At 41.2% G+C, this 26,412-nt stretch overlaps 2 protein-coding genes across 4 annotated transcripts; one reads left to right on the top strand and one right to left on the bottom strand.

Moving 5' to 3' along the window:
* Nucleotides 1–642: 642 nt before the first annotated feature.
* Nucleotides 643–7,154, bottom strand: hibadhb (3-hydroxyisobutyrate dehydrogenase b). Its single transcript, XM_058085306.2, has 8 exons — nt 7,031–7,154; nt 6,167–6,327; nt 5,974–6,083; nt 5,765–5,886; nt 2,702–2,835; nt 2,496–2,572; nt 2,250–2,406; nt 643–1,264 (listed from the first exon to the last, which is right to left on the bottom strand). The coding sequence occupies exons 1-8, from the start codon at nt 7,098–7,100 to the stop codon at nt 1,100–1,102; spliced, it is 996 nt and encodes a 331-aa protein (XP_057941289.2). The 5' UTR covers nt 7,101–7,154; the 3' UTR covers nt 643–1,099.
* A 421-nt stretch (nt 7,155–7,575) lies between these two features.
* On the top strand, nt 7,576–24,967 carry tax1bp1b (Tax1 (human T-cell leukemia virus type I) binding protein 1b). 3 transcript variants are annotated; one of them, XM_078797805.1, is made up of 18 exons: nt 7,576–7,734; nt 9,537–9,736; nt 11,807–11,909; nt 12,056–12,246; nt 13,252–13,410; nt 14,698–14,846; nt 15,860–15,950; nt 16,526–16,711; nt 16,789–17,040; nt 18,107–18,280; nt 18,355–18,427; nt 18,499–18,617; nt 18,693–18,818; nt 19,361–19,444; nt 21,105–21,207; nt 22,351–22,532; nt 23,947–24,032; nt 24,385–24,967. In XM_078797805.1, the coding sequence occupies exons 2-18, from the start codon at nt 9,560–9,562 to the stop codon at nt 24,581–24,583; spliced, it is 2,454 nt and encodes an 817-aa protein (XP_078653931.1). In that variant the 5' UTR covers nt 7,576–7,734; nt 9,537–9,559; the 3' UTR covers nt 24,584–24,967. The 3 variants fall into 3 exon arrangements, with proteins under 3 accessions (XP_078653931.1, XP_078653929.1, XP_078653928.1); XM_078797803.1 differs by having other exon boundaries at nt 21,012–21,207; nt 22,351–22,445; XM_078797802.1 differs by having other exon boundaries at nt 21,012–21,207.
* The last annotated feature ends 1,445 nt before the right edge of the window (nt 24,968–26,412 follow it).

Here is a 26,412-nt window from a genome sequence, read left to right as displayed (position 1 = left end):
TCTGTAGACATGTATTAATTTTCAAGAGATATGATTTAATTTAAAAATCTTAAAATGGTCAAATTTTTTTGTTAATTTGGATTAACAGGATAAAGCTTAGTCTACAACCGATGTTACATCAAAAACGAAATACATGAAAAAGTATTGTTAGAATGGTTGAAACATTTTGAGCAAAAACGGGTGCGAGTTGGCGTGACAGTTTTCCATGCAGGCCTGAGAGCAAAGTACTGCTGTGTTTGCAGTACCTATCAAGCAGATGACAACACAACCTCTCAGCCTTCAGTGCTTAATGGACTTTTTATGGGGTTGTCTTGTGATCGCATGACCCGTGGCACCTTGGCCCCTCAGTGGCTCTTTGGAGAAGTAGATCAGAAACATGCCCGAGCCAAAAGCGGGGATGAAAAGACCACAGATCCTGGTCCAAAAATGTTCTGGGGAAAAATGCATCAAGTTTATTGTGTACCAATGGGGATTATTTGCAAACCTGGTTTGGGTCTTGGGTGATTATTTCTTAGCTTACTACTGAATGAGTGATGCTGTATAAACTTAGCAGCGGAAACTTAATGTCTAAAGCTAAATTAAACTTAGTTATGACGCCATAGGACGTTAATTAGTAGTGTAGGTTTAATGAAGTTAACAAAGTCGAAGACATAGTCTTTATTTCTTTGCAAGATGACACCTTTAGGCCAAAGTCACATTTCCAATCTTCAGAAATCATTCCCAATAAACAGAGAAAATCCTAACATAAAAATGATGACGAAAAAAAGCGATAACAGTAAATACAGTCCCATTCTTGTAACTAGTAAAATTCCCACCTGGCTCATTTCGTGTTTAAGTGTCATTGTTGTGGCGGTCTTCAATGCTCTGCATGTTGGATTATGTAGCCTCTGAAAGTGGAAGGAGTGTTGCATTTTCAGCAAATATGAAAAGGGGAAAAAAAGTGCCCAGAAGACCTGACCTGTTGATTGATTGGGAAGGGACCTCATGTAACTCTTGTCTTTTGACACATTTGCGGGGCGACAACTGCACCCCCTTCGCTCCGCTATGGCAGCAGGCCCTGCTGTATTAGTAAGGCTTTGTCTGATGGAGGAGGCACACGTTACTGTCCCCCCTCCTCCTCCTCACGCAAGAACTGGAATACAGAGGAGAAATCTTTGGCGGCGTAACCGCGGGCGCACATCATCCGGTATATCTGATGGGCTAAAGAGCCGAGCGGCACAGGGGTCTTGGTGTTGGTGGCTGTGTTCTGGGCCAGCCCGAGATCCTGGAAATGAAAAGATCACAACTTAAAAGAAACACTGACTCACAGCCTTCATGTCATTATACGCCATAACATTGTGTACAATTTCTTGTTATTACAAGAAAATGGTCCGATTTCTTTCGCCTTAAATGTTTTCATTGTTAAATAGGTTCCCAAATTGTATCTTAAATTATGGGGAAAAAAATCGAACACACTTGGAGATGCGCAGTCTAACTAAACTATTTCAGCTAAGGTGCTTTGATCATTCATTTTCTACTGCTTATCCTCACGAGGGTCGGGGGTGCTGGGGCCTATCCCAGTTGTGTTCGGGTGAGAAGCTGTGAGGCCTGCACACTGACCACTCGTCTACCATGCAGCCTGTGTTATTATTATGATTATTAAATTCATGTTTTTTGAGCTGCAATAAAAGCCTGTTGTTCTGGCGATCGAGTCAGGTGCTCATCTCACCGAACCAATCACTGACACCTAGTGACCAATATAGAATACTACATTCACAATTTGAATGTATTTTAGTTTGCTTCGATATTTTTATGCTTCAAAATACTCAATTTAGAGTATTTAGAGTAAAAAATTTCCCTCCTTCGGGCGAGAGGCGGGGTACACCCTGGACTGGTGGCCAGCCAATCACAGGGCACATATAGACAAACAACCATTCACACTCACATTCATAACTATGGACAATTTGGAGTCGCCGATTAACCTAGCATGTTTTTGGAATGTGGGAGGAAACCGGAGTACCCGGAGAAAACCCACGCATGCACGGGGAGAACATGCAAACTCCACACAGAGATTTCCAAGGCTGGGATTGAACTCGGGTCTCCTAGCTGTGAGGTCTGTGCGCTAACCACTTGACTGCGATCAAAAGTGTAAAAAAAATAATAAAAAAAAATCAAAGAAAGACGTGTGTTGCCGTTTGTTATGGGCATGCATGGAGACGGCAAACCAACAGTATATGGGACGTTACATTAGGAGAAATGAACACACAGACCTTAGCCATGAGCTGGGTGCCAAAGCCTCCCTGGTAGTTATTTGCTGAGGGTACCCCCTCCATCACTCCAGGCACAGGATTGTAGGTGTCACTGGACCAGCAACGCCCCGAACTCATGTTTAGGATCTGGGCCAACAGTTTGGGATCAAGACCAAGTCTGGGAGTAAAAGGAAAACGAATGCATTTGCCGCCGTGATTTGATTCCTTTACATTTATGATCAATTTCCTGTTACAAGATTGTGTTACCTGATCCCCAAATTCATCGTTTCGGATGTCCCAATCATTCCAATAGCGAGGAGCATGTTGTTGCAGATTTTGGCAGCCTAGAATCCAGAAAAAAAGAGTAAAAATAACTTTGACGTAAGTTTATACATCTTAACTTGGCACACAAGTTCAGCAAACAGGCAAAGAAATTGCTTTCTTTTGTCCCAGACAGACTTGTCAGTTCATACCTGTCCAGTTCCAACTTGACCACAGTAGATCACGTTGGCCCCCATGCAGCTGAGTAACTCTTTGGCAGCAGTAAATTCTTCCTCGGCTCCTCCCACCATAAAAGTCAATTTTCCCGAATTGGCAGCGCCCACACCTACAATGGAAATCATGTGACAGTCATGGTTTGCTCCGAGCTTAATATTGTTCTTTAGAGTTTTGATGCATGGCTGGATGAAAAGCAGTCAGAGGAAAATCAGATCATAAAACTGCCATGTGGGCTCATGCTCACGTCTTACTCACAGTGGAACCAAAAAACAGATAGTTATCTGTTATCACGGCATACGGTATCAATTTCAAGTCAAAAGAGAAGCTCAACGATAAAAAGGAGCATAAATCTACGACAAACAGACTTGAACGCAAACTTCGAAGTGTCTAAATTGACAGAATCATGCTGGTTAATACGGGGTTAAAACCCGAGCCACAGGAGTACCAGGAAATGTTGGAATCAGTCATCAACGTTTACAGGAAGCTAATGGAAAGAAGCCAACATTTCCATAAGGTTTCCCAGTTCTTTGGTCTTGTGAGCAATCTGGCACTATATAATTTGGTTCTAGGTGAAGATGTATAACCTCATTTAAACATCATCGCTTTAGAAGATTCCCCCCAAAAAAGCCAATGGGGATTGAAACTTCAGAAAGGCAACACTCATCAATGAATTAGCCTATACATCAAAAGTCAAATACAGTCAATGGGATATCACAACCGCTGAAACTAGGCGGGTCCTTACATTATTTCACATGAAGAATCAACTATAAGACACATGCTGACTCAATTAGGTTCCCAACACCATGTGCGCTTTTAAAGTTTATGATTCAACCATACAAGATTATACAGGAATTGCCAGCCACTGTACTTCTTTTGATTGCTGCTCGAAAAAAAAAAAAGTTTCCCCTCCTATGATCTACAGCTTGGCGATTGAAGTCAGACGCACATTTCAGTCTTATGTCACACGACACTGACGCACTTCAAACTATGTGCGCTTTTAGTGAGGCCGTGGCAAACTTTTAATTTGAGGAGATAAGAGATGAAGAGACCTTCTGTTCTGCGTGGACCTCCCGAGAAACAGCGCTCCGGTTAACGTACAACATTTCAAGCAAGTGGAACATCAGTTAGCGAAAAGCACAGAGTGCGTATTTTTCAGTTTGAATTGCAATTCTTTCAGTTTTATTTTGTTCGCAACATTTTTCATATGGCCTCGTACTTCGGCACGAGGTGCATTATTAAAAACAAAAAAAACCCTTAAACTGTATTATGGAAAGCAGGAAGTGAACAAATGTAACAGTTACTGATTGTAAAAGTACCAGATGGAGGGGTAGGATTTAATAAGCTTTGCTTCTTCCTAGTCCTTTTGGACATGTGGAACTGTGAACTGATTATAATCTGATGCATGTTCAAATTAAATAAAACCATTACCATTTTTAATGACACATCGTTAGCATGGTCGCAAGATAAAAACCGTAACCCACATTTTCGGCCCGACTTGTCTTGATGTCATCACCGGTTGACTCTAGCTCTATGCTAACCAAGTCTCTGATCTTCAGCTGCAAAATAACATACAAAGAAAGTGTCAAAAGTAATTAAAAAGGATGAGAAAATACTGAATTCAAGAAATCACTCATAGCAAAACACAAAAGGAGGTCCCTCCTCTGGCCCTTGCCTCGTCGCCATCTTTGTCAATAAGTCCCATGACTTTAGTTAGTCGTAGATGCTAGTTAAAGCAACAACATAGGACTTCAACTTTACATAGTACAGCGGTCACAAGCTAGTAATGAAAAATAATAAATTGTAAAAAAAACAAACAAAAAAAGCACAAGACTATATTATTCAAGCAATATAGTCTTACAGTTCATATAATTTCTGCTCAGTAGAGTGCAACATTCCCCAAATGTCTCCAAAAGGGTCCGGTCAGTTTTTATTGGGTCAAGGACTGTGGGGAAAATAGATGATCATAACAGGCCGACATAGTCTTGGCAAAGGGGATTTGATGAATTATATGTGTACAAAATAAAAAAAAGGTTATAAATTAATCTGATTAAGTGGCAAATTAGATTGCAGATGTTTCTTGTCATTGGTCACCAGGGTTGCACAGATTTCAGGAGGGAGTTTGATTTAAAATATAAAAAAATAAATAAATAAACAGAACGCTTCCACCTCAATGTTTGCAGGAAGGTTGGCGTTACGGTCCTCAGCGGCAAACTTCAGACAGGACTGCATATTTGCCTTCTTGAGCAGGGGGACCATGAGTTCAGATCAGAACTCCAGAGTGAAATCCATGCAGGGGATGAAATACTTATTTTTCCTCACTATACATCTCTGCACCTAGCACCAAAGTGCCATTCATTTGCTGTAGCGTATGGCAACTTACCTCATGGTATAGGTGGGGTCCAACTGTGGCAAAAACCCATAACCCTTCTACAAAGCACATTTTTTGACATATCAAACCATCCAGTATCTACACAGACCTCAATTGACCCAGAAGTGTACAAACTTCCACTATTTTTGTAGTGAGGCAATACTTTGCACTATATCACATATGGAATTGTTTTATTGTGTAATCATTCCTTCAACCATATTGTTCTACTTATAGTGAAATAACCTGTGTCTAAGTCAAAAACAAAAAAACACTGTTATAATCCTCTATAATAATGATGTATATACTGGAATACTTTCAATTACACAGGTATTGTGGTTATAAATGCAACATGTTTATGTGCTAAATATTGAGACAATAGTGTGCCATACCCCAGAAGAATTATATATTACAAAAATGGCAGTCATATGACCATGACATGAAAAAAAGAATACAAACATTTAAACTCTGCAGTTTTAGACCACCCACCCTATACTGTATAACAACACAGCAGCAAGCCAAACCACATCCTCAAAAATGTCCATAATGTAGAATAAACACCATGTTGCTCAGTGGGAAGATGAAATTCTGACCTAAAAGGCACCTTAGGGTTTGTACATCGAATAGTATACTTTACCTAAAGTTCAAATACGAATATAAAAAAAAAACTCACCTCCTGACACAGGTGCGTCCATAAAAACTGCTCCCATCTTCTCAGCAGCTGCAGCCATCTCTTTTGAAACAGCTGGATCAATTGTACTAGAGTCAATGAGCAGGGAGCCCTTTTTCACATTCCTGTTAAAAAAAAAAAGATTGTTACAATGCAATCCGGAAACTGTAATTTAATTATTTGTGCAAATATATAGCAAATGAAATGCATACTTGAGAATACCATTGGATCCAGTATACACCTCAATTACATTGGGATTTGAGGGAAGCATTGTGATAATGCGGTCAGCCTTATCTGCTACCTCTGCAGGATTATCAACAATCTGTGGAAACGCACAAACAAGAAGTTGGAGACAGTTTAAAATGTAAAAAAAATTAAGCTTGATTGTATCTTTGACTATCTCACCTGGGCACCCAGATCTTGAACTTCCTTGCAGGACTCGGGGAAGACATCGGTGGCAATGACTGGGTAGCCGTGCTTCAGCAAATTCTTGGCCATTGGGTTTCCCATATTGCCAAGGCCAATAAAGCCCACCTGTGTCTTGGAGGCCATAGACCTCTTGGAGGCTTTTACAAAATGGGTGAATACTTATTATAAAGCCAGGATACTAGATTTGTTTTGCAAATTCATTGAACAAAGCATAAACCTTAGCTCTGTATCATTAGCTAACATGGCTAAATACTACTATGCATTTAAGCTAGCATGCAGTTAATGCAGTCATACAGTTAATAGTATAACACATAAGTTGTAATTAAAAGACAACTTGCCTACTTTGTTATGAAAATAATGAATATATAAACAGACGACAACAGTAAACAGGTAGAAAAGTGTTTAATCATTTAAGCGTAGATAAACGTTTTCCCGCTCAAATCGTCAGGCCTTCTGAAGAGGCCACTGAGGGCAAAGTCCTACGACAGTGAGTGCAGTTATTACATAATGTTGCTGAAACACAAGACCAGCAGTACCAGACAAGAGCACACATTAGCCATTTAATAGTTGAAAACATTACCATAGCTGGTCTAGTTCACTGTTCATTCGAATAGGTTCGAGAAACTACCATTGGGTTACAAACGAGTTTAAACTGAGACGGAAACAGCTCATACAAATGTCCGAATGACAACAGAATCACCCCCAAACTAGCTAAACTGTGTGTCAAAAATGTACTGAAACTTCGCTTTAACAATTTTTCGCAATAATGGGCCCTATATGAGCAAATAAGTTTAAAAACCAACAAGTAAATGCGACACCTGTAAAGTTAGAAAACCTTACCAATCGCAAAGTCAACATTCTTGCACCGACTACTGAGCATGTACCGAGTCCCCCTCAGCACAGCCGCCATATTTGTCTCCCCTTTACTCTGTCTGCTGACGTAATGTTACATTCTTCAATGACAGATTCCTTAGCCAATCAAATAAGCGTTCCAACCCTGCACGGCCCCCGCATTCAGCCAATGAGTGGCAGGGGCGTGTCAGTAATCTTTTCCGTATTATTTTGTGTGGGGTGGAGGTTGGTAGGAGGATCAAAGCACAATTAGCTGCAAATAATTGTATTTATTTTGAAAATATTATTAATCAAGATTTTTGTTTTTTGTTTTGTTTTTGTTTACAGTCTACAAAACAGTCACATCTCAAATATATAGTTACACTAAATATTAGTTAAGTCATAAGTTCCTCACGAACAGAATGTGAACGCCTTGTATTTTATACGCGTTGATTATTTTCATTGATTATATTTTCATCATTGATTAAACATACTGATACGACTTGTTTTATTCTATGAAGGCATTTTTCTTACTAATATATTTTTCATGTTTTTTTTTGACATGGGTGGGATTCCCAAGTGGCTGCCTATCCCGGAAATGACGCAGTGTTGTTGTTATTCCAGGAAGAGGACACGGGAAAGCACTGAACTGCGTCAACATTCCTTTTTATGATAAATTTGGATTTTAGTCTCCGCTCAAACATGGCAACTGGGTATGTATGCAGGGTTTTTTTTCTCAGTTATTTTGTGAGCAATGCGTTTTTTTGTTGAAATGTGCTGTGTTAAATATGGCTTTGAAGAGCTAACTCGGGAGTCGGCGTTTGCTAACTGTTGACGTTAAGCTAACCGTCCTCCTCCTACTGGCAGGTAAGTCGTTGCAGTGCCGACGATGAGTTTTGTGTTAAACTGTTGTGCTACTACAATGTACTTTAATCGGTAGTAGAGTAACGTTTTCGTTGAATAGTTGTGTTATTGTATAAATTGAAAGCGTACTCCTGCCTTGGTAAAACATATGGCTAGCGTTAGCCATAGCTGACAGTCTAATCTCTGTAGGCCTCACCCTGCAGTTAAGTGCAGTACATGACAGATGATAGTTTCGTCTTTGAGGCACTTTTTACACTTTGAGCTTTAGCTATCATGTTTTTACAAAAGTCAGCTACTGGAGGACCAACTGAATTGGGTAGAAAGAAGAGTGTTTGCAAACTCTGAACCTCATAAGTTTTCCTTTAATGATCAAAACGTAATAAGGCGTCGCCTTGAAGTGTAAAAATACGTTGCGTCATTAACTGCATTAACGTTCAAGTATGTAGTAGCTCTACAAATACACTTTGATGAAATCGTAACAGTTTTAAACACTGTTTAATGTGATAACCGTTTTTCATGTTGTTGTCCTTGACAGCCTGTTGAATAGCAAACATTACATAACAAGGAGTAACAAGAGTTGCAAAGACGTGTACTTTTACAATGACAGTGCATGTTTTGAGTTTGGTTTGAATGTTGGCTTGGAGAAAAATTGTTGACATTTGAGACGCAACACCTCTCACAGGATTGCTTTTCCTGAACCCTGACCCATATTCACAGGGATGAGTTACCAAGACATCAACGCAACGTGAAACTCCCAAGGCTTGGCAATGCTACAGTGTAGACACTACGCCTGCCATTCAGAGGGAGTTTGGATTCAATTCGGCTCTTCGGCTTGACTTGCAATTCTCCACTAAAACGCCAGAGGCACTGTTTTCACAACTGTTATCGACTAGCTACAAGGAAGTAATATATAATTGCTCATATTTACTTAAAAATGATGAAAGGTTTGGAGATGAAGGTGCGAGCCTGTTAAAAAAACATTAGTGCTTGTATCACAATACAGTTGTCCCTCGGAATCTTGCAGTTCTTTTAAAAATTATGTAATTGTAATAAATGTCAAAACATACTGAAATGCGAGTGCTATGCAGCATTCTGGTCACAAGGCTATAGTAATGCCACAAAACATTAGGACAAACACCGCACAAAGTCAGCCATGTCATGTCTGACATGATGAAGTGGGAAAAAAAGTTATCCCCCGATCCCATGTGGAAGTGGTAAGTTGGCTTTTTAAGTTTAGAAGAAAAAGATCAAAGGCTAACTGTATAGCTTGCTAGCTTTTTAGCCTGCTAGCTAGCGCCCGTCTCGAGTCCTGCAGCATGGTATTGTGATGTAAAAGATAGGAGTCTAAAGGTGACTATAGGGGTGTTACTTAATATATTTCGGGCTCTAATACTGTTAAAAATGTATTTAGTAAGTTATAAACAGATGTTCTATGCTCCAAGTACAAAAATATCAAAGTTATTAACATTGAAGCCTATAACAAAGGGTACAGCCTGGACTGGTCGCCAGCCAATCACAGGGCACATATCGACAAACAACCATTCACACTCACATTCATACCTATGGACAATTTGGAGTCGCCAATTAACATAGCATGTTTTTTTTAAGGTACCATTGATCCAATCTTACAGATAATATTTTGTCATTTCAGTTTTGTCCGATGCTGACTGATTCATGGCGCTGATTGGGGACGGACATTTACTAGACAACAACATGGACATGTCAAACTTTGCTCACGTCATCTTCCAGAATGTATGGAAGAGCTACCTGCCTCACGCTGCCCTGGAGTGTCACTATACCCTCACACAGTTCATCAAACCACACGCAAAGGACTGGGTTGGCATTTTCAAGGTAAATAACCATGTTCAGCATTTATTGACACTGCTTGTTTATGAACAAATTGACTGTTTTATATACAGAATACATAATAAAATACCTATATGACTGGAGAGTGTACGCAATTGTTGTGTGACTTTTTGACATTACCCAAAAAATGCGCTCATAAGGGCGGACTCTAATTCAGGTCCACTGTATTACAATATAAGAGAAACCATCAAAGTATTTTTGCTTTGTACAAGAATGAATGAATAATGAGGTGATATTGTGTCTTGTTGATATACTACACAGTAACAGTGAATGATGCCATTAAAGCACGCGTATTATAGTATTTGTCAACAAATTTACATAAGTCTCAGATGTCTCTGAGTAGTGTAAATAAAATATATTGCCCAAAATCTAGCCTTGATGTTGGAAGACATTTTCAAAGTGCTTCACAATAGGTTCAGATGGGAAAAGTCACTGTTATGTCATACATCCTCAACTATCCCTTTAAAGTCTTAAAAAAGACATGCAGTTTAGTCCAAAGCCTGTCATGTCCAAACTTGAACCGGGGAAATTGAATCCGATCAATGTCGTTGCGTATTTGGAACAAGATTTTTGCAGCTTTCTGAAACAAATTTGCAAAGCGTGAGAAACTCCCGCGTTGTGGCAAAAACTTATTTGAGCCAGACCGTGTTGGAGGTGAGTAATGTCGGGTTTAAATCCCTTATTGAGCACCTTTTAGCCTCTCTACATTAGGCCTATTGTGGATAAAACTATACACCAAAATGTAAATGGGTCATGCTTTGAAACAAAAAGTATGTATTAGGTATATTCCGTTTAAAGTTTTATACGGCCATCCCGATCGGTGGCACCACTAGTAATGTATGATTCGTGCTGATATCAAATCAAGACTGCAATATCAGAATCATATCTGAGGTGAAAATGTTGAATCAGGAACCATCATAAATCATATCAACCATAAATCTCAATTTATACAAGACATTTTGTTGTTCTTGTCACGTTAGCGAATGCAGCCTTTGGTGACTAGAAGTTGCTCCGAGGCTCCTGGAGGATTGGGGTTTGGGCAGGTTGTCAGGGGGAGTTACTGGAGAAAGCTAGCACAGCTTTGTAATTAACGTGTCTCACTCAGTATGTGATTCATGAACACTTCCTGCGTGTGTTCAGCCTGACTGGCACTTGGACGGCCTCCTGTTGGCTTTTGTTTTAACATGTCGATAACACTGCCTGATCCGCATCGTACTTAAAACCTTTTGTTGACTCTCTCATGTAGCTAAATAACTAAAATATATTATTATTGTAGTATAGTATAGTATATATGCATTGTAGGCATGTCTGAGGCAAGTGAAAGAGTTGCTCTCAGGAGTTTTCACCCACCGCCACTAATGAGTGGACTGGCGGGGGCTTGCCTTCAGTAATGACATAAACTCACTATGTGCATGTTTTAATTGCTTCCTGTTCTTTACTGCTGGAGGCTGGAACTGCACCGGTTAACAACTGGGGGTTTTGCCGCAACCGGGGCCTTCTATCTCTGGCTCTGATGAAAATAATCGCTGTATTGTAGCTCCGGGCTTTTGGGACACGGGTGAGAAAAACAACACAGGCAATATGTCCTCAGATAAATGCCGCAAAGTGACGCATTTGCCGCTTGTTTGTCACAAAGTGTGGGATGGAAAGCGGGGTTTGTTTTCGGATGCACGTGAGAGGGTGTGCATTAAAGGCTGTTCGCTACATGTGACTCTTCATCTTGACAGTTTTATGGCGGCAGGCAGACGTTCCCAACAAGATCAGTTACCAACACATAAAATGCATACACTTGAAGCATTTCCAGGTCGCCATTGTACAAGACTTTGCCCTATTTTTAGTTAGTTAAACGTGAGTTGATGCATCATTAGAATTCTATTTGTTAGAATTCTTCACAAAAGTTGCTATATTCGTTACACTATCACCTCAGCAAATGCAGGATTCCTGTGTGCAACTACTTGGGAGTCTCCCTTTTTTGACGTCTCCATTGTTATTATATTATACTGATGTGGTGAGGACGTCTGGTTGATTGGATTTCCCGCAATGTCTCACACACAGGTCGGCTGGAGTACCGCAAGGGACTATTACACATTCCTGTGGTCCCCCCTCCCTGAGAACTATGTGGACGGCACCGCAGTCAACAGAACAGTGGTCTTTCAGGGTAAGATTATAGCGTTACACCATTTGATATCTTTTAATAAACCACATAATGGATGACCGTTTAACTGTTTAGTACAAAAAAAGTACAAAATGATAAAAGGCAAGTTGATAAGTTTGTGTTGAATCATAACACACATCCTTTCCTAGGATACTATGTCCCCAATGATGACGGCGAGTTCTACCAGTTCTGCTATGTGACCCACAAAGGGGAGATTCGGGGAGCCAGCACACCTTTCCTGTTTCGTGCCAAGAGCCCCTCAGAGGAAGAGCTGCTGACTGTGGAGGACGAATGCAACTCCGACATCCTGGTGGTCACCACCAAGGCTGGCTTTCTAGAGGTAACGCCGCCATCATGCGGCATGCTTAAATTGCGGGCGCTGACGTAAGACATGTCCACTTAAACCATATTGTATCTCAATATGAAACCTTATGGAAAAGTATTTAAACACATAGCTTAACAGTTAAACGGCTTATTTATCCCTTTACATCAGGGGTCTCAAACTCAATTTACCTGGGGGCCACTGGGGCTAGAGTTTGGGCAAGGCTGGGCCGCATCAGGTTTTCCAAAACAAAAAACAAAAAACAGAAAAATATACAAACTTTTATTTTCTACAATAAAAGCTCTGATAAAACATTCCACTGTTCTCAAATGTCTTAATTTTTATTTTTCTGCACAAAATAAGATGAAAAATAAATAAACAAATCAAGAATAAAGAAAATCAATCAGTAATAAATAAATATAATAATAATAATAAAACGGCAAATAATAAAAACTTAAGAAACCACATATAGTTGGTGAGTAGACAAATTATTTTTTTCAGATTAAAATGAACAAAGCATTATTAGAGCCCTGTAGACATGACAAAACACGACTATAGTCACATTTATACTCTTTTTATTTACAACATATTGCGCAACTGCAGGGTCTTGAGACACATGCTAACTCGCAAACTAGAGAGCCAGCGACCTAAACGGTAGCCTTCAAGTTATTTCCTTTAAACTTAAATAGCCAAAAACTTACCACTTCCACACGGATAGGGAGGATAACTATTAAGTTATTTAACCTTTAACATGAACATTAATCAAACGTAATAATTTTTTCTGGGTACATGATACCATACAGCATCCATATCAAACTTGAGTGGGCCGCACTAACATTAAACCGGGCCGCGTGTTTGAGACCCCTGCTTTACATGGACTTGCAGCATCTTTTAGCCAAAATAAGCGTGATGCACAATAAAACTAAACTCATCAAAAGCACCATGTTGTACCCACCATGCTTCACAGTGAGCGTTGGGGAAAAAAACGACAATGCTTCTCAAGAAGTGAAATTCTCTGTGCAGCAAAAAGTGGAAGAAGCCCAGAGAGACAAAGACGAGCTGGTCAAAAAGGTGGCTCTGCTGCAGCAGGAGATGGTGCAGTTGGAAGCGGCCAAGGAGAGCCTGCAGAAAGAGTGTGAGCAGGAGAAGGAGAACTGTGCCATGCTCAAACGACAGAATCAGGTAAGATTCCAATGCAGGTGGCGGTCGAGCTTTTACGGTTTTCGCCATTAATTTTGTACCAAAAGGATGGACGCGTTACAAATAGTGAAATGAACATTAAACATGACTTTCAGCTTTAACACAGATGAGTGGCGGGACGAAGAGAACGCATGGACGAGCAACACGGACGTTTCATTCTAGTCTGTTACAAATGTCACTTTTTTTCCCGACTTGCGAATTTTGCTACGACTTCTTTCTTTGATATCTTTTTTAAAGTTATAGCACTCAGAATTTGTTTTTGCAGTTGTCCGAATTCAAAAAGCACAGATACTCATACGCAGTGCGTTTGAACAACTCATTATTGTTCGGTGCAGTGCTTATGACAACCAATACAACCAATCTGGGTGTATAGAAACCCAGACATATTTGTGGCAATAATTTCTGTTGAAAAAAACAACAAAAAGGGCGGCACGGTGGTCTAGTGGTTAGCACGCAGACCTCACAGCTAGGAGACCAGGGTTCAATTCCACCCTCGGCCATCTCTGTGTGGAGTTTGCATGTTCGGGTACTCCGGTTTCCTCCCACATTCCAAAAACATGCTAGGTTAATTGGCGACTCCAAATTGTCCATAGGTATGAATGTGAGTGTGAATGGTTGTTTGTCTATATGTGCCCTGTGATTGGCTGGCGACCAGTGTACAGGGTGTACCCCGCCTCTCGCCTGAAGACAGCTGGGTTAGGCTCCAGCACCCCCGCAACCCTCGTGAGGAAAAAAAGCGGTATAAAATGAATGAATGAAAACAACAAAAAACAAGGTTCCATGTGATTTCTTCTTATTTTGTTTACAATGAGGGGAAACTCCACAGAGCCAAACAGTATCTTTGCACCCCCTAGTGAAAGACATCCAGCCCTGTTTAAACGTGTGCCTCCCCAATGGCGTCATAAATCGCACTTTTGACAAGACAAATATGTATCTCTGTATTATCAGTGTCGCTATCCAACATTTTTATAGCACACGCTTAAAGTACTTTAAAGTAATAATTCATTTGGATGTCTTCTGCCGTAAATCTTCCTTGTTTCAAAACAGCATTCATAAGAGGGAGTGATGGCTGATTTTCTGGCTGTTTTTTTATGTGATGTGAATATAAATTAAAAAAATGAACAATATTGACAATATGATTATAGGGATTTTACTTTATTACATTTTTAATGTATACTTAGAAGCTGGTTTTATTTATAATTCAATAATCTTGACACAGTTCGTAAGAATTAAGACGAATAACGTCAGACTACATCTGATGCTTTCCAGGAGGTGCAGAGTTCTGCCAAGGCCCTGCAAGAGGAGAAGGAGGAAGTGAAGAGGAGGCTTGAGGAGGCCACATCCAGGGTGTTACAATTGGAGGAAGACCTCATTGGAGTCACCCAGAGAGGCCTGCAAAAGGAAACTGAGCTCGACTGGTAAGCACCTGCAACTTTATTAGTTACTTTATAACATTGTTAGTGAATGAAATACAAATTGGCTGCACAGTAGTGAGTGGGTTGCGCACAGGCCTCACAGCTAGAAGACCCGATTTCAATTCCACCCTCGGCCATCTCTGTGTGGAGTTTGCACGTTCTCCCTGTGCATGTGTGGGTTTTCTCCGGGTTCCTCCCACATTCCAAAAACATGCTAGGTTAATTGGCGACTCCAAATTGTCCATAGGTATGAATGTGAGTGTGAATGGTTGTTTGTCTATATGTGCCCTGTGATTGGCTGGCCACCAGTCCAGGGTATACCCCGCATCTTGCCCTGAAGACAGCTGGGATAGGCTCTAGTAAGCCCTGAAGACAGCTGGGATAGGCTCTAGTAACCCCCAAAGACAGCTGGGATAGGCTCCAGCAACCCTGAAGACAGCTAGGATAGGCTCCAGCAACCCTGAAGACAGCTGGGATAGGCTCCAGCAACCCCCGAAGACAGCTGGGATAGGCTCCAGCAACCCCCGAAGACAGCTGGGATAGGCTCCAGCAACCCCGAAGACAGCTGGGATAGGCTCCAGCAACCCCGAAGACAGCTGGGATAGGCTCCAGCAACCCCCGAAGACAGCTGGGATAGGCTCCAGCAACCCCAGAAGACTGCTGGGATAGGCTCCAGCAACCCCAGAAGACAGCTGGGATAGGCTCCAGCAACCCCAGAAGACAGCTGGGATAGGCTCCAGCAACCCCCACGACCCTCATGAGGATAAGTGGTAGAAAATGAATGAATGAATGAATGAATGCAATACAGATGGGCTTTTTCTGTTGTGGCTAATATATATTACATCTTATGGACACTATTTAATGGGTCTTGAACCTTCTAATAAAAAAAAGTTTCTGTCGCTGTAAACATTCCACCAGCGCTTGCTTGCTTGTTTTCAACTGGCGGTAAAAAAACCCAAAACATTTCCATGTAAATATAGGTCATATGGTAACTGTTTTGGTTTTGTGTTTTATAGCCTGAAGGATAGAATGAAGAAACTCACTGCAGAGAAGGAAACCCTTGAGTCCCAAGTCAACAACGAGAGAGATGAGAAGGAATTGTACAAGGTAATACCGTATGTGGCGCTAGTGTTGTGTGGTATGTTGGGATCAAGATGGCTGCTTTACAGATACCAGTGTCATTACACCAAAGATTAAAAGCAGCATTGCAATGGCAAGGTTTCAAGATGTGTCACTGGCAGCCGTTTCCTTGACAACTATGTTCAGTGGCAGCTTTTGTTCTAATGTTAGGGAGGTCCACTTTATCGGGTTTTCCTGTTTCTGTTTTTGAACCTTTTTTTTTTTTTATTACTGTGATTATTTTGCACACTTTTTCCCAAACATACAGTTGAAAGTGGGCTTGCCTTATTGAGTAGTCTTCTGCTGTGTCTGGTGTTTCTGAATCTTTGTTGTGGTGGGCACGGCGCAGGAAATGGGAGTGCCACAAACTACACAGTCACCACGGAAATGTAAAAACAAAAAAAAAAAAAACACTTTGCGCGCTGGCTGGTCCTTTCTCAAATTATTTGTTGTAGTCATTAAAGTCACAGTACAGTTATTCTGATTGTCACATGCTAAATAATTATGGCAAACGCCTTTTATATTGATTAATCAGCTCTCCCTTGTGTGTGCGTGTGCATCAGATTCACCTGAAAAACCGTGAGTTGGAGAACACCAAGCTAAGTGCGGAGCTGCAGGTGCTGAAGTCGGTGGATGTAAACAAAGACAACACTATCGCTCAGTTTAAAGAGGAGGTGGGACGCCTGCAGATGTGCCTTACAGAGAAGGAGAAGCAGTACAGAGAAATCATGGCCAAAGTTTCCCCCTTGGTACACACTTAATCAAGCCAGAAATGACACTCGAGAATTATTTTTTTATGCCTAGAACGTGTTCATTGATCTGACAGGGAGATCTGAAGGCACTGAAGGAGCAACTGCGGCAGAAAGAGGAGCAGCTCCAGGCCAACCAGCAGCAGTCCTCCCTGCTGGCCGCCGAGCTGAGGGACGCGTCGAGCACCCGCGACCGCACCATGTCCGAGCTGTACCATATGAAGCTGGAGGCTGATGCCCTACGACAGGCCAAAGCCGAGGCTCAGGCTCACTGCGCTCTCCTGGAGAGCCTGGTGGAGCAGATGAGGGCGGAGGCCAAACAAGAGGCTGTAAGTAGCTGAAAAATATTGAAAGTCAAGTTATATGTAGCTCACTAGTCATCTAATTGCTATATTATTGGTCTTTTGTCCATGTAGCAATCTCTTAGCCTGCAGAATGTGATGTAAGCAGTGAATAATAGAATGTAAAAGTTACTATAGGGGTGTTATTTCATGTCTACGGGGCTCTAATAGTGTGAAAATCCATATTTAGAAAGTCATAGACAGGTTTTCTGTATTATTATATTCTTTAAACACATGCTCGCCTGCACAATGTGATGTAAACAGTGAATAATAGAATGTAAAAGTTACTATAGGGGTGTTATTTCATGTCTACAGGGCTCTAATAGTGTGAAAATCCATATTTAGAAAGTCATAGACAGGTTTTCCGTATTTTATTTATTTATTTTTAAACAAATGGTCGCTGCTTCGTGGTTGACTATGGCCTACTATTAGCTGAAAAATATTGAAAGTCAAGTTATATGTAGTGTTCTGCTCACTAGTCATCTAATTGCTATATTATTGGTCTTTTGTCCATGCAGTAATCTCTTAGCCTGCACTATGTGATGTAAACAGTGAATAATAGAATGTAAAAGTTACTATAGGGGTGTTATTTCATGTCTACAGGGCTCTAATAGTGTGAAAATCCATATTTAGAAAGCCATAGACAGGTTTTCCGTATTTTATTTATTTATTTTTAAACAAATGCTAGCTGTTTCGTGGTTAACTATGGCCTACTATTAGTTGAACAAGTTATACTATAGTATTATACTATACTATACTATTAGTTGACAAGTTATATGTAGTGTTCTGCTCACTAGTCATCTAATTGTTATACTATTGGCAACCATCTTTTGTCCATGCCGTGATCCCTTGCCTGCGTAATGTGATATAAACAGTGAATAATACAATGTAAAAGTTACTATAGGGGTGTTATTTCAGGTCTACAGGGCTCTAATAGTGTGAAAATCCATATTTAGAAAGTCATAGACAGGTTTTCTGTGCTCTCAAGTACAACTACTACTATTCAATTGATTAATATCATTTTGAAACAATCTCTTTTGTCTGACCTTGACAGGCCAAAGCAGAGGAAGATATGTGCAGCACAGACCATGCTCTCGTGGCAGAACTGCAGAGAGAGGTGGAGGACCTTAAGCTGCGGCTGCACATGGCCGCCGAGCACTACAAGGAGAAATACAAGGACTGTACGCGGCTGCAAAAGCAAGTGCTGAAACTGTCTGAGCAGCAAGGGGTCCGTCCACCAACACGACATTGCACGGCGCTGGGAATGAACACAGAGCTTTGATGTTTGATTTTTCTGTTTAGGAGCAGAAGAGGGGCTCAACACAAGAGCTGATGACGGTACCGCCATCAGTGAGTCCAGACACGTCAGTGCCAGGTATTTGAAGGAGTGTACTTGCTGTAGTATGATACACTTGATTATGATATGAGCTTTTATGGTCGTCTTAGGGAGTCCTGGTTCTGCAGATCCCATGCTGGAGGCCATCATCCAGGAGAAGCTCAAAGGCCTCAGCAGAGAAGCCTCTGACAGGAATGATAAATGCAGGAAATACAAGCAGATGTTAATGGTAAAAAAAAACAAACATCATTTTTTTTCTGTTATCTACGCAATATTTCAAATTCATGTGTCATTGCTTTTTAAGGAGGAGAAGGAGCGGAGCTGCATGTTTGCCGATGAGCTTTCCAAGATGGAGCTGAAACTGAAGGAGCAACTGAAGGCTAACGACAACCTGAAGCTGCAGCTGGCGTCTGAGGAAGACCGCTGCAAGGTGGGTGCGACGGTAAAGACAAATATTTGTCGCCTTTTTCCACACCCAAACTATTCAAACAATATTCTCTATATTTATTCTCATTATGCGCACATAAGTACAAAGTAACGCACGTGTCCTTAGCTTCACGGGGTCATGTGACGGTCGTGTCCTCAATGTATGGCTAATGTAAGCCGAGCCTTTGTGACAGTGTTGTTTCTGAGCGGCCCCCCCGTCTGCGAGACAACACTTTACGGCTGTTTATATCCGCCCGCTGGAGACAAGTGAAGCTTGGCTCGCGCACGTCCTCTCCAGTTGCCGGCCTAATGCTTCGCTTGGCTCGGGGCGGGCGGATATTTGCCATGGTGTCTCTGAGGAACTCAAACATGTTGTTTAACTCAAGAGCGGGACCCGACATAAATCTACGCTGTGCAAAGAGGAATCTTTTGTAGTGCAAATGAGTTCATGTCACACACACACGCACACATTTCAACGGCGTCGTCTTCTATGAGCACCACATGGCATTTAAAGGAGAAGAATTGTTTATTCTTTGTTTACCGCAGAGCCAGGTAGCCGAGAAGGGGCGGGAGGTGAAGGACCTGAAGGACACACTAGCGCTCGTTGTGAGAGAGAAGGAAAAACTGGAGGTTTGTGAGCGCTTTCATTTTCTGCTTTATAGACTCTTTCCAGTGCCTGGTCCCGAGTGTGAAATGTCTCCTAATTGTAAAAGCCAAGTCAACGTGTTCTTATTTTCCATTCCATTAGTTTGGACCACAGCAAGGACTAGTTTGGAGATAATGCTGGTGCAGCTTGAAGGAGCAGAAAGACCCAATTTGAGGTTGAGACTGCAAATTCAACTGGCGTCTGCTACGAGCAAATAAAACTAAAATGTCCCCCGTTCCTTTAGAAAGAGACCGGTTCTGTCTCTTAGGCTACGTTCACACTGCAGGGTATGATGGCCGGGTTGGATTTTTTTTTTTGTTCAAATCTGATGTTTTATGTGTTCTTTCACACTACAAAACAAAAAACCCAGACTTGTGTTTGTTTATAAAGACTGCCGCCTTTTTTCGTTTTTTAGTAATCAGTAGTAGTCCATGGACAAGTTAGAAAGTGCAGGAAACCAGCTTAGTTTTTGCTAATATCAACATTCATTCATTCATTTTCTACCGCTTATCCTCACGACGGTCGCGGCCGTGCTGGAGCCTATCCCAGCTGTCTTCGGGCGAGAGGCAGGGTACACCCTGGACTGGTCGCCAGCCAATCACAGCATGATGCATATAGCGGCACTGGAATTGGACTAAACTGTGTGGAATAGTTAGAATCACAGTCTCCCTTCTCTTAATTAGTTGGAATTGTATAGTTAATTAATATGGCCAAGTAATGTAATCTAACTTTAATGTTGTATATAAAAAAAAACAGCCTAATCATAATGCCTCCTCGTCTTACACATGATTGGCTCCGATAAGATCAGGGGTGTCCAAAGCCATTTTCAACCCAAAAATTTTATATTACTTTTTACTAAAATATATAATTTTATATATATTTTTTAGAATATTTTTACTACAAATAAAATGAAAAAATATTAATGAGATATATTATTACATGTTACACTAATTTGCTTTGTTACCTATACCACATAGCTAAGGGTCGCAGGGTGCTGGAGCCTATCCCAGCTGTCTTGGGGCGAGAGAGGCGGGGTACACCCTGGACTGGTGGCCAGCCAATCACAGGGCACATATAGACAAACAACCATTCACACTCACATTCATACCTATGGACAATTTGGAGTCGCCAATTAACCTAGCATGTTTTTGGAATGTGGGAGGAAAACCCACGCATGCACGGGGAGAACATGCAAACGCCACACAGAGATACCCGAGGGTGGAATCGAACTCTGGTCTCCTAGCTGTGTGGCCTGCGCGTTAGCCACTCATCCGCCGTGCAGCCCAATACCAACAATTTTCACATTAGGAACTGAACTATGTATGTGCACGCGTTAAAAGCACTGAACTACATTACGAAAACTCATGAGCCGTATGTTTTTGTCGCCGCGAGTCCGCCATCTTGTGTAGCACTACCTTTGTTCGTTTGCGACTTTCAACGTTTTTACTGATGGTTTCTGAAATTCTGAAATATACGCGAGGGTAGATCGGATAACATCCAGTGGTGCACCCTGTCTTGGGTGTTGTTGAATACAACACTTTGTGTCCCCAGGAGCTTCAGAAGAACACCAAGAAGGGAGAGCAGGGGGCCAGCGGGAAAACCAGTCTGGAGAATGTTCAGTCCAGTGTGCCTTTATTCCTGCAGTACCCCGTCCCGTATGCCCAGGATGCCCCCACCCCTCTGTTGGTGTCTCAGAGCCCCTCAAAGCTGCACTTCGGGAACCCTTACACCATCTCCGACTCAAAAGGTTTGTTCATGTCATTTGCACGAGACAAAAAAAAGACGCAGACGTCACACAGGTCGTCTCCCGACCTGATGGTTGCTGGTTCGATCCTCAGGGAGCCAATGAAATAATAGCATAGAAAAGTGTTAGACAAGTGAGAGTTGAATATGACTACATTTTAAAGGGGAAAAAATACTTCTACAGCTGAATAAAACCACCTTGTACAGTAGAGTGGCGAGAGTGCCAATACAACATTAAGCCCAGGTAAGTGTAGTTAAAGCAGTGGTGTCATTAGGCCTATTTTAGGGGGGGGCTTCAGCTCCCCTAAAATGTTCTTAAGCCCCCCTAATTAATTTTAGTTTTTGTCTATATGTGCCCTGTGATTGGCTGGCCACCAGTCCAGGGTGTACCCCGCCTCTCGCCCGAAGACCGCTGGGATAGGCTCCAGCATCCCCCGCAAAAGCGGTAGAAAATGAATTTTAATTTTAATTTTAATTTTAATTTTAATTTTAATTTTAATTTTAATTTTAATTTTAATTTTAATTTTAATTTTAATTTTAATTTTAATTTTTTAATGTAAGTAAAATTAATTAAAATTTTAACTTTAAAAGTAAAATTAATTAAAATTTTAACTTTAAAAGTAAAATTCATTAAAATTTTTAAAATTCATATAAAATTTTAACTTTAAAGGAAAATTCATATGAAATTTTAACTTTAAAATTAAAATTCATTAACATTTTAACTTTAAAATTAAAATTCATTAACATTTTAACTTTAAAATTAAAATTCATTAACATTTTAACTTTAACATTTTAACTTTAAAATTCATTAACATTTTAACTTTAAAATTAAAATTCACTAACATTTTAACTTTAAAATTAAAATGAACATTTTTTTTACAAAACAAAATCTGACAAATTTCATATAATAGAGCAAAAGCAGGCTAATAAGCAAGCCAAAAAGCAGGCTAATACTAGTCTACTACTACTATTAGTAGTAGTAATAATCAGAAGAAGAATAAAGATGATGGTAATAATAATCAATTAAACTAATTAATAATATAATAATGATTATTTTATAATTGATCACTGTCTACTGGACAAAATGGAACACTATAGCAAGGATCTTTCTTCTGACGCTACGTCTCTGAATGTGCTCCCCCCACAGACAACGACGACGACGAGGACGACGATGAGGATGACTCAGTTGAGCAGCTGCTTCGTCTCCCCCCTGTGGGCCCACCCTCCTGGGACAGCAACGTGGTGTGTATCCAGCCCGCCCGCAACCAGGCCCGGCCCGAAGGCCGCGAGGACTCTGAGGAGAAACCGAGCAACAACAACAACAACAACGTAACAACCCGTCCGCATGTATTTGAAGTTAGATATTCAAGTACTACGTCGCATGTAGTAGCCATTATTACTGTACATGTTAGGGTTCATGCTTCCCCACGATTGAACCGCAACTTCCCGGCGCTGGCAGTACTCATGCAGCCTCAGTCTCATGATGCCTCATAAGACCCATTATTATCTTAGTGCTCACTTATTTAGACAATAATGGCTGTGGATAGTACTATACAGGCTGTACACTGACTACTCTAAAGCAGGGGTCTCAAACTCAATTTACCTGGGGGCCACTGGAGCTAGGGTCTGGGAGAGGCTGGGCCGCATCAGGTTTTCCAAAAAAAAAACAAAAAAACGCATTTATATACAAACTATTTCAGTGATTTGGTTCCGATTTTCTACAATAAAAGCTCTGATAAAACATTTCACTGTTCTCAAATATCTTAATTTTATTTTTCTGCACAAAATAAGATGAAAAATAAACAAATCAAGAATAAAGAAAATCAATCAATCAGTAATAAATAAATATAATAATAATAATAAAACGGCAAATAATAAAAACTTAAGAAACCACATACAGTTAGTGGGTAGACAAAATATTTTTTTCAGATTAAAATGAACAAAGCATTATTAGAACCCTGTAGACATGACAAAACACGACTATAGTCACATTTATACTTTTTTTATTTACAACATATTGCGCAATTGCAGGGTCTTGAGACACATGCTAACTCGCAAACTGGAGAGCTAGCGACCTAAATGGTAGCTTTCAAGTTATGTCCTTTAAACTTAAATAGCCAAAAACTTACCACTTCCACACGGATAGGGAGGATAACTATTAAGAGTTATTTAACCTTTAATATGAACATTAATCAAACGTAATAATTTCTTCTGGGTACATGATACCATACAGCATCCATATCAAACTTGCGCGGGCCGCACTAACAATAAACTTTCATATCAAGGCGGGGGCCTCAAACTAGTGTCCTGCGGGCCACATTTGGCCCGCGGGCCGCGTGTTTGAGGCCCCTGATTTACAACATATTGCGCAACTGCAGGGTCTTGAGACGCATGCTAACTCGCAAACTAGAGAGCTAGCGACCTAAACGGTAGCCTTCAAGTTATTTCCTTTAAACTTAAATAGCCAAAAACTTACCACTTCCACACGGATAGGGAGGATAACTATTAACAGTTATTTAACCTTTAACATGAACATTAATCAAGCGTAATATTTTTTTCTGGGTACATGATACCATACAGCATCCATATCAAACATTAAACTTTCATATCAAGGCGGGGACCTCAAACTAGTGTCCTGTGGGCCACATTTGGCCCGCGGGCCGCGTGTTTGAGACCCCTGCTCTAAAGTAAATTTGTGATATTGTGTTAAGTTATTCATGATTTTTTTTTTTTTGCTTTTCAGGTTAATGTGAATGAAAAGTCCACCACAACGGAACCCCCCAACCCATTTGCGAACGACGGACAGACTCCTTTTTGCTTTGATCACAGGTAGAACACGCTCCCGCTGTCATAAATACCCCCCCACACCCCGCGGCCCCACCCCTTTTCCATAAGCTACGCATTGTAACATGTGTAACGTGTTTGTTCTGCCCGCACACGCACAAACCCCCACTCGCCTTTTGTGCAGAGCGGCGGGACCACCCACGTCGCATCAGACAGACGCGCTTTAACTAGCTTGCGCTCCTGCTTTGCCCACATCATCACTTGCGAGACAGCCTTTAAATAACGAACGTGTGTGTGTGTGTGTGTTTTTTTTGTGTGTGTGTGTGTGTGTGTGTGTTTTTTTTGTGTGTGTGTGTGTGTGTGTGTGTTTTTTTTTTGTGTGTGTGTGTGTGCGTAGCATGGACATGAAGCGATGCCCGCTCTGCGAGGTCATCTTCCCGCCCAACTACGACCAGTCCAAGTTCGAGGAGCACGTGGAGAGCCACTGGAAAATCTGCCCCATGTGCAGCGAGCAGTTCCCGCTGGACTGCGACCAGAAGGCGTTCGAGAACCACGTGCTCACCCACTTTGACGGCCACATGCTCAGCTTCGATTAGAGCCGACGCCGTACCTGTATCCTCTTTTTTCCCCACCTTGCATGTTTCTCCGGTGTGAAAATCCATTCTCGCTTTCATAGAAAAATGATTTAATCTAGCGTACGTTGCAAGAATACGCAATCGGTAATCAGTAAACAAGCCGCGTGAAAAACGGCGTGCAGCAAAACATTACTAAACAATTTATTTTCGAAAATATTTCTATTGTCAATGCCTTGATGCCGGGTGTATGACTTTATTCTTTTTCTATCTATCATCGTTCATTCATTGCATGCTCATAGCTTCTGTTAATTCCCCTCACCTCGCCGGGTTTTATGGCTCTTAAGTTATTTTAGCCACAACTTGTTTTACCTGTTAAGTGAACCAATAAAGTTTGAAACATGAGAACACGTTTTTATTCCAAACATAACAAAAGTTTACATGAAGCAGCTTTTTTTTTTTGAGGAAATACAAGACCAGTCAGTATTTTACCTCCTTTACATAATTTTTTTTTTCCTCTCCAGAAACATATGAAAATATACTTTAATGCACTTGAAGCGTAATACATTCACTGTACACTGTTAAAAGACATCTGGCAGTACAATACTGTCACAACTCTCCATTGAAATGCAAACATCCATGCCATGCAGTGGAAAATACATTTTCAGACATGATTGGTGGCAACTTGAAAGTTAAGATTTTTCAATTAAAACTTGTGCAAAAGGGCTGCACGGTGACGAAGTGGTTAGACACGAGGGTTCAATTCCACTCTCGGCCATCTCTGTGTGGAGTTTGCATGTTCTCCCCGTGCATGCGTGGGTTTTCTCCGGGTACTCCGGTTTCCTCCCACATTCCAAAAACATGCTAGGTTAATTAGCGACTCCAAATTGTCCATAGGTATGAATGTGAGTGTGAATGGTTGTTTGTCTATATGTGCCCTGTGATTGGCTGGCCACCAGTCCAGGGTGTACCCCACCTCTTGCCAGAAGACAGCCGGGATAGGCTCCAGCACCCCCACGACCCTTGTGAGGATAAGCGGTAGAAAATGAATGAATGTACTGACAACGGCTGCATGGTGTAAAGTGGTTAGCACGGAGGCCTCACAGCTAGGAGACCCAAGTTCAATTCCACCCTCGGCTATCTCTGTGTGGAGTTTGCATGTTCTCCCCGTGCATGTGTGGGTTTTCTCCGGGTATTCCGTTTTTCTCCCACATTCCAAAAACATGCTAGGTTAATTAGCGACTCCAAATTGTCCATAGGTATGAATGTGAGTGTGAATGGTTGTTTGTCTATATGTGCCCTGTGATTGGCTGGCCACCAGTCCAGGGTGTACCCCGCCTCTTGCCCCGAAGACAGCTGGGATAGGCTCCAGCACCCCCGCGACCCTCTTGAGGATAAGGGGTAGAAAATGAATGAATGTATGAGGTATGAGGCTGCATGGTGGTTGAGTGGTTAGTGCGCAGGCCTCACAGCTAGGAGACCCGAGTTCAATTCCACCCTCTGCCATCTCTTTGTGGAGTTTGCATGTTCTCCCCGTGCATGCGTGGGTTTTCTTCGGTTTCCTCCCAGATTCCAAAAACATGCTAGGTTAATTAGCGACTCCAAATTGTCCATAGGTATGAATGTGAGTGTGAATGGTTGTTTGTCCATACAGTGAAGAAAATAAGTATTTGAACACCCTGCTATTTTGCTATTTCTCCCACTTAGAAATCATGGAGGGGTCTGAAATTTTCATCGTAGGTGCATGTCCACTGTGAGAGAGATAAACTAAAAAGAAAAATCCAGAAATCACAATGCATGATTTTTTAACAATTTATTTGTGTGATACAGCTGCTAATAAGTATTTGAACACC

Source organism: Doryrhamphus excisus, linkage group LG17, assembly GCF_037039965.1.
Source record: "Doryrhamphus excisus strain RoL-2023G ecotype Guam linkage group LG17, RoL_Dexc_Guam_v1.1, whole genome shotgun sequence".
NCBI lineage: Eukaryota > Metazoa > Chordata > Actinopteri > Syngnathiformes > Syngnathidae > Doryrhamphus > Doryrhamphus excisus.
This window is presented reverse-complemented; position numbering and strand designations above follow the sequence as displayed.

What these genes read in the sequence shown, in the direction of transcription:
- tax1bp1b (XM_078797802.1), top strand. Translation starts at nt 9,560, where the DNA reads ATGGCGCTGATTGGGGACGGACATTTACTAGACAACAACATGGACATG. An exon ending in AACTGTCTGAGCAGCAAGGG is followed by an intron (nt 18,281 to 18,354) that starts GTCCGTCCACCA and finishes TTTTCTGTTTAG; the next exon opens with GAGCAGAAGAGGGGCTCAAC. An exon ending in GAGAGAAGGAAAAACTGGAG is followed by an intron (nt 19,445 to 21,011) that starts GTTTGTGAGCGC and finishes TTGTGTCCCCAG; the next exon opens with GAGCTTCAGAAGAACACCAA.
- hibadhb (XM_058085306.2), bottom strand. Translation starts at nt 7,100, where the DNA reads ATGGCGGCTGTGCTGAGGGGGACTCGGTACATGCTCAGTAGTCGGTGC. An exon ending in GGATCCAATGGTATTCTCAA is followed by an intron (nt 5,887 to 5,973) that starts GTATGCATTTCA and finishes TTTTTTTAACAG; the next exon opens with GAATGTGAAAAAGGGCTCCC. An exon ending in ACGATGAATTTGGGGATCAG is followed by an intron (nt 2,407 to 2,495) that starts GTAACACAATCT and finishes TTTTACTCCCAG; the next exon opens with ACTTGGTCTTGATCCCAAAC.